This window comes from Cinclus cinclus, chromosome 6 (genome assembly GCF_963662255.1).
Source record: "Cinclus cinclus chromosome 6, bCinCin1.1, whole genome shotgun sequence".
NCBI classification, from domain to species: domain Eukaryota; kingdom Metazoa; phylum Chordata; class Aves; order Passeriformes; family Cinclidae; genus Cinclus; species Cinclus cinclus.
The window spans coordinates 61,523,079-61,536,938 of record NC_085051.1 but is presented as its reverse complement, the minus strand read 5'-3'; the positions used below and the strand labels follow the sequence as shown (position 1 = coordinate 61,536,938).

At 46.8% G+C, this 13,860-nt stretch overlaps 1 protein-coding gene across 1 annotated transcript in view; it reads right to left on the bottom strand.

Annotated features, from left to right (window-relative positions):
• Positions 1–13,860, bottom strand: part of MDGA2 (MAM domain containing glycosylphosphatidylinositol anchor 2) — a 296,154-nt gene that overhangs the window by 82,920 nt on the left and 199,374 nt on the right. Inside the window, exon 9 of the mRNA XM_062495446.1 lies at positions 8,113–8,382. Within this exon, the coding sequence (XP_062351430.1) occupies positions 8,113–8,382 (270 nt within the window). The remainder of the gene's footprint in view (positions 1–8,112; positions 8,383–13,860) is intronic.

Genomic DNA, 13,860 nt, shown 5'->3' with positions numbered 1-13,860 from the left:
GGTTGCCCCTGGATCCCTGGCAGTGCCCAAGGCCAGGTTGGACATTGGGGTTGGAGCAGCCTGGGACAGTGGGAGGTGTCCCTGCCGGAATCATCTTTAAAGTCACTTCCCACCCAAACCATTCCAGGATTCTCTGATTAACCAGCCATATGTGGACGATGTTACTGCAGACCCTTCCCAGCAGATTTTTGGGAATGTCACCAGCACACAGAGCTCCAAAGGAGCAGCAAACGTGCAAATAAATCTGAAACTGTTCTTTGAGAGTCAGCAAAGTGCCAGCCTCGCTCTGAAGAGGCCCCAAAGAATGAGGATGTGATCAAACAGCCCGAGATGAAACAACTTTTGTCCTCAAACTCCTCACAAACAGTCCCTGCCCTCCCTCATTAATTATATTTTCAAAGTAATAAAATGCAGTTCAGGATCTCAAGCAAGGCCAATTTGCATTCATCAGGTTCAGCTGGTTTTTTCCCAAACCCTCCCTGATCAACCCCAAGTTTTCCTTTCATGCCTCAGAATGTTCCTGCCTCACCAATTTCCAACGCCTCAAACACCACCACTAAATCCGCCAAGTTCTGCACCATTTTCTGCAGCATTTTTCGAATTATGGATCCCTGGCTGTTTCCCAAGTGGATGCAGGACACAGGGAATGCTCGGATTTGCGGTTGCTGATGCTTCTGTCCGTGTTTAACCTGTGACAACAGGGTCGTGGAGCAGCAAAACTCCAAATTCCTGATTTTAACCTTCACCGAGCAGCCAGGGGCTGCCCGAGCAGGCACCTTCTGTGCCCTCCCCAGAGGAGGTTTGGAGTCATTTCTGCTGCTCCCTTTCGCTTTCTGACAGTGATTTTGTTCTGACCTCCTCACAGGGAACAAGAGGAGAACTTCCCCCGAGCACATGTGGAACCCTGCATGGTCTTGGAGCAGATGTTGATGGTTTGGAGAGCTCAGAATCCAGCCTGTCCCTTGTTCCTGACAACCCAGAACAGGGAATTTCCCAGATTCCAATAATTTTATGCCCCAGCCCCAAGTCACTTCCAGGATCCTCCAAAATCACTGGGAATTCATCTCCTGGGTCAGAGGGGAGAAATCTTTCCTGGTGTCCAGGTGTTCACGATCCCTTCGTGTTTCCTTCTCACATGTGGGAAAAAAAGAGTTTGAGATCCTGGCAAAGATTCTCCACTTAATTTTTAGGGACAATGCACTACAAAGACACAGCATGGAAATGGCCAAAGATCCCAGAATTCCAGGATGGATTGGGTTGGGAAGGACCTTAAGGATGGTCCAGTCCCAACCCTGTGAACAGGGCCATCTTCCACTATCTCAGGTTGCACAAAGCTCCATCCAACCTGGCCAAGTCATCCTGGAATGATGGGATAATGGATGAAACAGCAAAATCTGCTCCAGTACCCCATACGGGAAGAGCCCTGCAGTCCATATTTCTTTTTATCTGGAATTCCAGCCCAAACTGATCCATTTACAGCCCAAACCCCTTCTTCCCACTGAATAAAAACCCACGGAAATCCTTCCCTGCTGTCTCAGCAATAATTTCTCTACTGCTATCAAATCGCGAGAAGGAAAATCCAAGTTTTTATCTCAAGCTCCAAAGAGACACCAAATTTTTGTTTATTTTGGCTGTGGGCAACACAGTTGGGTCTGTCTTTGACATTGTCCAGGATTCCCTTAAACTCAATTATCCAAACAATTTAACAACTGTCCAAAAGATCTTTTTCACTGGTGATTATCCCAGTGTGGCCATTAAACTTCATTCTTTACATGAAAATACATTTTGACATTGTTCTGTGGATAAAGAAGGGGAAAAACTCGGATTTGTTGTTGCCAAAAATTTGCTTTTGCTGTCGTGGACCAGGAAAATATTGGAGAGGAAAATAACAGAGAGGAAATTACAGATTTCTGGCTTAATTGTAAAACTTAATTATGAATAGAAAAGCAAAACCACACCCCAAATAACAGAGTTTGTGGATATCAGCTCTGCAAAATCCAAGTGTAGCACAGAATTCCAGAATGGTTTGGGTGGGAAGAGTCCATAAATCCCACCCAGTGCCATCCCATCCCATCCCATCCCATCCCATCCCATCCCATCCCATCCCATCCCATCCCATCCCATCCCATCCCATCCCACTGACACCTCCCACTGTCCCAGGTGCTCCAAGCCCAATGTCCAACCTGGCCTTGGGCACTGCCAGGGATCCAGGGGCAGCCACAGCAAATCTGGGAATTCCACCCTGTGCCAGGAATTCCCAATTCCCAGTATCCCATCCATCCCTGCCCTCTGTCCATGTGAAGCCATTCCCTGTGTCCTGTCCCTCCATCCCTTGTCCCCAGTCCCTCTCCAGCTCTCCTGGGGCCCCTTCAGACCCTGCAAGGGGCTCTGAGCTCTCCCTGGATCCTTCTCCTCTCCAGGTGAACATTCCCAGCTCTTGGAACTGCTCCACCCCAGAGCAGCTCAGGACCTTCCATGTCCTGAAAACCCCAGACCTGGATGTAATTCCAGTCATAAGGACCAGTCTGGGTTGGAAGGGAATCTAAAATCATTTAAAAACCATTAAAAATTAGAGTAATGAAATAAATAGCCTGAGTTTTTAGGGATGACACTCCAACTTGCACCACTCCCAAAATTCAAATTCCTTAAACTGGGCATTTAGACTCATGGAATTGTTCAGGTTGGGAAAGTCCCCTGAGATCACCATGTGCAACCATCAACCACTGCCACCCCTGTGGTCACCATCGAACCTTGTTCTCATCCACACATTTTGGGCACAATTCCAGGGATTGTGACTCCATCCCACCCCTGAGCAGCCTCTTCCAGCACTTCCCAACCCACGAGGAGAAGACTTGGAGATAACTGAGAAAATGCCTCTTCCCAAGTGCTCCCTCAGCATTCCAAGACAGGACTGAAGCAAATTCCTGCTAAAAAAAACCTCACGCTCCCAACATTTCAGCACCAGCTTGTTCTGCTCCTGTCAACACAGTTTGAGATGGAAGTTTCTGAAATCCTGAACTTCCAGCAGCTCTCCGAACAATTAAGATGTCAAACGTCTTCTCCTAAAGCATCTCCAAACTTTTAAATATCAAGTAATTATTTGGCACTTCCAAGGCCAGATGCATTCCCATTTCCAATTTAAATGCAAATCCCACGGAGAGACTTCAGGTTTTGTCTCTACTTTTAGAAACCACTGCTAATTTTGCAAAGAAAAGGATTTTTTTTATTCCTGTTTTTCCGTGTGCTCAGCTTAATTAGCTCCCGGCTCCTTCGGATCTGCTCTTTTGAAGGAGGGGAAGGTTTGGATTCCTTTGAATGATGAACATTTCAGTTTACAACTTGCTCCAAATCTGATCCATTAAAGAGATGAAGGCGAGATCAAAGGGGGAGAAACTCAGCGTGGTTCCTCCTTTAGCAGCTTTTAGAGGGAAGATTCCACGGAAATCGGTGGAGAAACAACAGTGGGGGTTGGGAATAGATGAACTCTAAGATCTCTATCAGAACAAACCATTCCATAATTCTGAGAAATATCCAGGTGGGATTGAGCTCAGGAGGTTCCTGCCCTGATCTCCATCTCACACCTGGTTTTCCAAGGCCTGAAGATCTCCAGGAAAGGAAATTTCAAAACCTTCCACACGCAGCTCCCAGGGAATACCAGGAGCTGTCCCAGTGGTGTCCCAGGATTTAGAGACAGAAATTGCTGTGCCCTTCCATTTTTCCTGATGGAAAAATGTTTCCTCCCTGATTTTAAGAGGATACAGATGATGGATCATGGATGAGATCCCAATGTATTTCCCTGAGGGTGAAATTCCAAAAACTGCAGGAATTTGACCAAGAAGAAACAGGGACAACTTAGCAGCTGGAATTTGGTCTCTTTTGAAACCCCAAGCAGAAGAAAAAGGGGAAAAAAAGGCAAAATATTTCCTAAACTCCAAAATCCCATCTTGCCAAGACATGGATTCATGGATTTGTGGCCAAAGCAGTGGATCAGGGCTGCCCCATCCCACAAGAAAATGGGAATTCAGGAATCTTGTGCCAAGCCAGACAAGGATTGGGATATAAATGAAACCCTTCAGAGAAGCTGCCATGACCCCCAGCAGGCTGTGCCCTTGCCAAACAAATTTTAAATCCTTGGAATGTTGCAGCTGGATGTTCTCCAGATCCTTTACAAGGTTTAATTCTTGTGCCAAAGCTGTACCCACCCCCTCCAAAAAAAAAAAAAAAAAAAAAAAAGCCTTGCTGAGTTTTCCTGGCCCAGTTTGATCCTTTGGAAATCTTCCCTCTTTTCTCTGCACATGAAACTCTGCACATGAAGCCATTCTCCCAGTTCCAGATAAATCCCCCATTCCCAATGTTTCAACACTGGATTATCCCTATTCCTGCTTTTGGGGTGGCTCAGAAGCTTTGTTGGAGCTCAGGATTTTCTTAGAGCTTGGATTTCGTCCCTCCAACACTTTTCCTCCTACTCTTAAATACCTCAAAACGACATCAGGATCCTATAAAATTCCCAAAATTATTTGTCAGACTGGGCAGAGACCTAAAAATCCCAATCCCAGCTGCTTGATGCAGAAGGAAAAGTGTCTTAAAATATATTTCATGGGCAGCAAAGCACCTTGGGAGCATCAGGGGGAACCACTGTGAACTCATCCTTCTCCTCTTGGCTTCCTCCCCCTCCAAGAGGAAAAAAAACTTGGAAAAATGCAACTTTATCTCCGCCAAAAAGAAAATGTTCGTGAAAGTACCCAGACCTTGTTGTGTGTTATCAGCCAGGATTTAAACTGGTATTGAAGTACAGCACAAACCAATAATCAGCATCAGTAATTAATAACTTCTGCCAATCGAGGGTAAGAATAACCTTTATCCTTTTATCCAGTGGAATTCTGGGAGCAGTGAGGTTGGAAAAGAGCTCCAAGGTCACCGAATCCCAGCTGTGCCCAGTGCCCACCTTGTCCCAGAGCTCTGAGTGCCAGCTCCAGGAATTCCTGGGACACCTCCAGGGATGGGCACTCCAAACCTCCCTGGGCACTTCCAATCCCTGAGCACCCTTTCCATGGAGAAATTCCTGCTCTGGCCACCCTGAGCCTGCCCTGGCCCAGCCTGAGGCCGTTCCCTCTGCTCCTGTCCCTGTTCCCTGCAGCAGATCCCAAATCCCAAATCCCCCCAGCTGTCCCCTCCTGTCAGGGAGTTGTGCAGAGCCACAAGGTCCCCCCTGAGCCTCCTTTTCTCCAGGCTCAGCCCCTTCCCAGCTCCCTCAGGATTTCTCCAGCCCTTTCCCAGCTCCCTCAGGAATTCTCCAGCCCCTTCCCAGCTCCCTCAGGAATTCTCCAGCCCCTTCCCAGCTCCCTCAGGAATTCTCCAGCCCTTTCCCAGCTCCATTCCCTTCCCTGGACACTCTCCAGCCCTTCCATGTCCCTCCTGAACTGAGGGGTCCAGAACTGCACACAGCCCTCGAGATGCTCCAGCAGTTCCAGCACAGGGACAATCCGGACAATTCCTTCCCTGCTCCTGCTCCCACACAATTCCAGATCCAATCCAGGTGCCTTCGGCCTCTTTCTCACCTGGCCACACCTGGGCTCATGTCCAGCCACTGTCCCCAGCATCCCCAGCACAAAATGGGGAATAAAAGTGTCGGCCTGAACACAAGGAAAGGGATTAGATAAATCCCAGCTCCTGAAATCCTTCCTGATAATTCCTTCTTGGTACCCAACAGGCTCCTCATGATGTTCTCCAGAGCAGCAAAGTCTCTTCAAAATCAAATTCCTGTTCACAAAAATTCTGGGAAGTCTTAATGAAAGGGCAGAAGGATCAATAAACCATCTCCGTTTCTATAGGAGAGATTTTTATGAACTCATCCACGATCCTCCAGTCTGGGAAGAGCTCACAGGCCTGAGCCTGTGGCAGATAATAAAAATAAATGGATTTATTCAACTCCAAAGCTCCATTTTCCCCCACATTCATTCCCAGAGCTGTAAACTTTTAGGGAGCGCACTGGGAATTTATGGCTGTAGGAACATTCTGGATGAGGGGATCAGGTTTTTTTGGTTAAAACCTTTTGAAATTTCTTCACAGAGGGCATTTCTCAGGGGAGGAGATGTCTGTGGATATTCACCAAGGCCTTTGGAATTATTCCAACCAGGAAATGAGATGGAAAATCTGAATTATTAAGACTGGAAAAGCCCTAAAGCCCTCGGAGGTCATCAAGCCAAGGTGTTATCCCAGCACTGCCACCATAGACCCACATCCCAAAATTTATTCCATCCTCCCACTTGCTGGGAGTTTTTGCCAGGATACAGAGAGGAAAAAATGGATGGAAAAAAACCCCTCCTTCTCCAATTTCATGGAAAATCCAAGATTTTAGGATTTTAGTATTCTCGACTAGTCCCAATGATTCCAGGCAACAACCACACGTGCCAAACCCCCATCCCTTAATTTATTCCATTCTCCCACTTGCTGGGAGCTTTTCCTAGAAGACAAAGAGATTAAAAAAAAAAAAAAAAGGATGGAAAAAAAAGCCCATTCTGCCAATTCCATAGAAAAAAACAACATTTTAGGATTTTAGATTTCCTAACCAGTTCCAGATGATTCCAGGCAGTGACCACATATGGCTGACCCACAACCTGAAATTTATCCCACTCTGCTTCCTGGGAAATTTCCCCAGGATACTGAGAGGAAAAGAAGGATGGGGAAAATCTCCTTGTACAAATTTCATGGAAAACCCAAGATTTTAGGACATTAGAATTCCCAACCAACCCCAGATGATTCCACATGTGCCAGAATCCCATCCCTAAATTTATTTCATTCTCCCACTTGCTGGGAGCTTTTCCCAGAATACAAAGGAAAAATAAATAGGATGGGAAAAAAGCACCCATTCTGCCAATTCCATGGTAAAACAGTCATTTTAGGATTTTCACATTCCCATCCAATCCCAGAAGATTTCAGGCAGTGACCACAAGTCCAGATGTGCCATTGCCCACCCTCCTGCCAGGAGTGACTGTCACTGCTGCCACCAAACCCCAGTTCCACCTCTGGGATAAAATTCCAGAGCCTTTCCCATGCTCTGGTGCTCAGCAGCTCCTGGGGACCCTGCTCACATTCCAATTGATGGAATCTGGGGACATTCCACAGGTGCTGATGTCCAACTAGCCTTAATTTTATTTAATTTTATCCTTCACTCCTCTAAACCCCAAGAGAAATTCCTTAAAAAAAACCAAAAAAACACTGGGATAAAGAACAGGATAGCAGAAGGAAAGCAGGTGTAGAGAACAAAATTCCAGGATTTCTATTTAATTAAAAAAGCAACAAAAGTTCAATAATTTCCCAATCTAAGCTACCTCCTTCTATTTTTATTCCTTAATTTTTTTTTAGCAGCCATGCCTACAGTCCACAAACAGTTTTTAAGGGGATAATCCTGAGATACTTCCAGCAATCCTGAACTTAAAAGGGATTTCCCTGGAGTATTTTTTGTTCAGGAAGAGCTTTTGTGCTGCTGGTGAGCATGGTCATTATCTTCTATTTCAACTGGCAGGGAATCCCACCCCTTGGAAAAATTAACTCCAAGGATGAGGTTTCCACTTCCCAGAAGGTCAAAGCCACATAGGCAGAGTCCAATGGAATTAAAAATGTGCTGCTGTTACAGCGGGAAAGAAGGAGGGATCTGGTAAAAGATGGGAATGGGAGAAGTTGCTCAGGAGGGAATAAATGGAACAGGATGGAGTTCCAGGAGTGCTACAGGGATTTAAATCCCTGTGGATGAGGCCCTTGGGGACATGGGGCAGTAGCGGCCTTGGCAGTGTTGGGAATGGTTGGTCTTGGAGGACTTATCCAACCTCAGCAGATCTGATTCCATGATTTTCACACAGCCTGACACCCTTCCCAACTCTGCCAGCGCTCTTCACCTGAAGCCCTGGAAAACATTTTTGTGGTTGTCCCTGCATCCCAATCTGATGTCCAGGTGTCCTTCAAGGATGCTATCCAGCGTTTTCCTCTCGTACTGGATGGAGGACCCACCTTGGAATCAGAGAATCCTGGAATGGTTGGGGTGGAAGGGACCATAAACCCATCCCACTCCCTCCCTTCCAGGAGAAAATTGAACGGTTTTCCAGATGGACTCACCTCTTACGATGATGTTGGTGGACTTTTTGGCGGGATTGCCGACGTTGTTGTTGGCGATGCAGCTGTAGGTGCCGGAGTCGTCGGAGACGATGGCGGGAATGGTCAAAGTGCCCCCGTTGAGGACAGTCTTGTCGGGCAGGACCCCCGCAGACCTCACCCACGTCAGGCTGGGTGCCGGCTCCCCCCCGGTGGTCACACACACCAAGGTGATGGCTTCTCCAGGGTTCACCACGATGGGGTCGTCCACGAGGAGCTTGATGGAAGGGGATGCTGCAAAACAGCAGGAATCACGGAATCAGGGAATGGCTGGGATTTAAATCCTATCCAGTGCCAGCCCTGCCATGGCAGGGACACCTCCCACTGTCCCAGGTGCTCCAACCCCAATGTCCAACCTGGCCTTGGGCACTGCCAGGGATCCAGGGGCAGCCCCATTCCCTGGGCATGCAGAGGCAGGTGACGGTTGATAGATTGATGGCAGCAGGGAAGGATGGATGGATGATGGATGGATGGATGATGGATGATGGATGATGGATGATGGATGGATGGATGGATGGATGGATGATGGATGGATGGATGATGGATGGATGGATGGATGGATGGATGGATGATGAATGGATGATGGATGGATGATGGATGGGTGGATGGATGATGGATGGATGGAGGATGGATGATGGATGATGGATGGATGGATGGATGGATGGATGGGTGGATGGATGATGGATGGATGGATGGATGGATGATGGATGGATGGATGGATGGATGGATGATGGATGGATGGGTGGATGGATGATGGATGGATGGATGGATGGATGGATGGATGGATGATGAATGGATGATGGATGGATGATGGATGGGTGGATGGATGATGGATGGATGGAGGATGGATGATGGATGATGGATGGATGGATGGATGGATGGATGGATGGGTGGATGGATGATGGATGGATGGATGGATGGATGATGGATGGATGGATGGATGGATGGATGATGGATGGATGGATGGGTGGATGGATGATGGATGGATGGATGGATGGATGGATGGATGGTGGATGGATGGATGATGGATAGATGGATGGGTGGATGGATGATGGATGGATGGATGGGTGGATGGATGGATGGGTGGATGGATGATGGATGATGGATGGATGGATGGATGGTGGATGGATGGATGATGGATGGATGGATGGGTGGATGGATGATGGATGGATGGATGGATGGATGGATGGATGGTGGATGGATGGATGATGGATAGATGGATGGGTGGATGGATGATGGATGGATGGATGGGTGGATGGATGTTGGATGGATGGATGGATGATGGATGATGGATGGATGATGGATGATGGATGGATGGATGGATGTTGGATGGATGGATGGATGGATGGATGGATGATGGATGGATGGATGGATGGATGGATGGATGGTGGATGGATGGATGATGGATGGATGGATGAGTGGATGGATGATGGATGGATGGATGGATGGATGGATGATGGATGGATGGATGGATGGGTGGATGGATGATGGATGATGGATGATGGATGGATGGATGATGGATGATGGATGGATGATGGATGATGGATGATGGATGGATGGATGGATGGGTGGATGGATGGATGGATGATGGATGGATGGATGGATGGATGGATGATGGATGGATGGATGGGTGGATGGATGGATGGATGGGTGGATGGATGGATGGATGGATGATGGATGATGGATGGATGATGGATGGATGGATGGATGGATGATGGATGGATGAATGGATGATGGATGATGGATGATGGATGATGGATGGATGGATGATGGATGGATGGATGGATGGATGGATGGATGATGGATGGATGGATGGATGGATGATGGATGGATGGATGGATGGATGGATGGATGGATGATGGATGGATGGATGATGGATGGATGGATGGATGGATGGATGGATGATGGATGGATGGATGATGGATGGATGGATGGATGGATGGAAGATGGATGATGGATGGATGGATGGATGGATGGATGGATGGATGGATGGATGGATGATGGATGTTGGATGGATGATGGATGATGGATGGATGGATGGATGATGGATGGATGATGGATGGATGATGGATGGATGGATGGATGGATGATGGATGGATGGATGGATGGATGGATGATGGATGGATGGATGATGGATGGATGGATGGATGGATGGATGATGGATGGATGGATGGATGGATGGGTGGATGGATGGGTGGATGGATGATGGATGGATGGATGGGTGGATGGATGATGGATGGATGGATGGATGGATGATGGATGGATGGATGGATGGATGATGGATGGATGGATGGATGGATGATGGATGGATGGATGGATGGATGGATGGATGATGGATGGATGGATGATGGATGGATGGATGGATGGATGGATGGATGATGGATGGATGGATGGATGGATGATGGATGGATGGATGGATGGATGGATGGATGGATGATGGATGGATGGATGATGGATGGATGGATGGATGGATGGATGGATGGATGGAAGATGGATGATGGATGGATGGATGGATGGATGGATGATGGATGTTGGATGGATGGATGGATGATGGATGATGGATGGATGATGGATGATGGATGATGGATGGATGGATGGATGGATGGATGATGGATGGATGGATGGATGATGGATGGATGGATGGATGGATGATGGATGGATGGATGGATGGATGGATGATGGATGGATGGATGATGGATGGATGGATGGATGGATGGATGATGGATGGATGGATGGATGGATGGGTGGATGGATGATGGATGATGGATGGATGGATGATGGATGGATGATGGATGGATGATGGATGGATGGATGGATGGATGGATGGATGGATGATGGATGGATGGATGGATGGATGGATGGATGATGGATGGATGATGGATGGATGATGGATGGATGGATGGATGGAAGATGGATGGATGGATGGATGGATGGATGGATGATGGATGTTGGATGGATGGATGGATGATGGATGATGGATGATGGATGGATGATGGATGATGGATGATGGATGGATGGATGGATGGATGATGGATGGATGGATGGATGATGGATGGATGGATGGATGGATGGATGATGGATGGATGGATGGATGATGGATGGATGGATGGATGGATGGATGGATGATGGATGGATGATGGATGGATGGATGGATGGATGGATGGATGGATGATGGATGGATGGATGGATGATGGATGGATGGATGGATGATGGATGGATGGATGGATGGATGGATGATGGATGATGGATGATGGATGGATGGATGGATGATGGATGGATGGATGGATGGATGGATGGATGGATGGATGGATGGATGATGGATGGATGGATGGACAGCCCTGCAGCCACTTTTGGGACAGAACATGCCATATGTGGGACAGGTGCCAGCACACTGGACTGGAAATCTTGGAAAAAGGAATTAGTAAAGAACTTCTTTGGCATGGGAAGCCTGTTCTCCTCAAGTCAGACCCTGCCACTCAGCCCTCCCCCCTTCCTCATCCCCATCCCTCCCTCTCATCCTCCTCCTCCCCTGTGAGGTGGGCACTTGGCTGCTGGGATGAATCTCTGGAGTTTGAATCCAGAGGCACCTCCCTTGGGACATGGAGAGACTGAAGAGCCCCGCACAGAGGGAAGATGTTTTCCCTCTCTGGGATGTACAACCTGCAGTTCACTTCATTCCCACAATTCCCATAAAATTCCCATAAAATCCTATGACCAGGTGTAGTGGGAGCAGTCAGCACAGGTTGATGGGGAGATGCTGCTGATCTGCGAAAGAAGTGATTAAATTTAATTCTCTTTGTTTGTTTCTCCTTTTCCATGAAATATTTCCTTGTGATAGAAGAGGAGCAAATGCTCAGTTAAAAGGGACAGGGCAGCAATTCATTGGAAAGTATAGTTATAAATAAAATATAAATAAGTAACGTAAATAATATTGATAATATAAATATAAAAAATATTAATTTATAAATACTATAAATGCTATAAATACTATGAAAATATAAATATAAATATAAATATAAATATAAATATAAATATAAATATAAATATAAATATAAATATAAATATAAATATAAATATAAATATAAATATAAATAAATCGCACTCTGAGTTATGACATTCTGTGTCCCCTGTGGTGAGGAATCCACCCTTGCTGGACCCAGGTTTCACTTCAAGGCATCCTTTAAACCGTATTAATGATGAACCAATGTATAAACATCCATTGCTAGGCCAGGAAAAGCAGCAATTCCAAAAAAAAAAAAAATAAGAAGAAGAAACAAACCAGGAATAAAGGTGAAGGATTGACATCCTGGGCCAAGAATGCCAGCAGAAGTGGTAATAAAAAGGGAAAGGCAATAAAAACGTTACATTCCAAAATCACATCCCCATCCTTGTTATTACAGGGAGATATTCCCAGGTGTTCTGCTTTAGATGGGAATCTTATTTCAATATTAAAGGAATACAAACAAAGCACTAGAGGCAAGTACAAGAATCAGCCATAAAATCTGAGTTTGCTTCATTTGGGCTTCACCCAGGAGGAATTTTCTTTGTCTGCATTTGGAAGCGGGAACAAAAAAAAAAAAATAAAATTAGGAAGAGCTTCCTTTGTACCTGTCCTGGCACTGGGAGAACTGGGAATCGTGGAATATCCTGAGTGGGAGGGACCCACAGGGATCATTGATCCAGCTCCAGACCCCCCAGCAATCCCACCCTGGGCATCCCATTCCTCAGGAATGTCAGCATTCCCAGGGGAGCTGGGCAGTGCCCAGCACCCTCTGGAACACTGGAACCTTTCCCTGCCGTCCATCCCACCCCTCCTGGACACAGCTCCAGCCATTCCCTCAGTCCAGTCCTTGGTCACCAGAAGGAAACCCCTCAGGAGAGCAGAGATTCACCATCCAAGCCCTCTCTTCAAATTCCTCCCTGATTTGGATTCCTCAAATCCTTGCCAACATGAATTCCTGGTCCAGGTAATTTAAAATTGAAGGAATTGGGCTCATGGCTTAAAATCCAAACCCCAATCCAGTCAGCTCTGCCTGCTGTGTCAGGGTCTCTTTGCTCACATCCCTTCAGCTCTTCTTCCAGCAGCTGATGGATACCCAGTTTGGGATTCCAGCTGGGAAACTGGGAATTGAGCCATGTTTTCTGCTTAACGAGGGTTTTTTTGGGGGGGAATGTGACAAAAACAGCGACCCAGGTACAATCAGAACCTATGGGGTCATCACCAACACCCAGCTGGCACCTAATTCCCTCTCCCTTCCTCTCTCCTGGGTTTCATCATTTTTTCCTGAGCAATTCCAGCAAGGAGCTGCTCTTTGCTCTCACTTCCCATCAAATCTGGAGACAGGAAACAAGGGAACCAGGGATAATCCTTCAAAACTTGAAGCAAGAGATAAAAGCACCGACGTCAACCCAAGCTGGTGGGGCCATTTCCATAATCCTGCAGATGAAAGGGAGCCCTCTGCCATCCTTCAGGAACAAAGTGGGATGGAATAAAAAGCTGGGACACGTCCCTTTCATCCCAGCACTCCAAACAGCAAGTACATGGAAATGAGGCTTTGGATCCAGCAGTTTCCCTTTATTTACACCACAAGTTTCACTTTCAGCTCCAATCCCAAAAAAGCAGGCAGAAATCCCTGGATTTCTGCAGCCACGGCCACGGCAAGCTGTATTTAATCCTGAGAAAATTAAGAAATTCAGGAAGGTTGTTGAGGT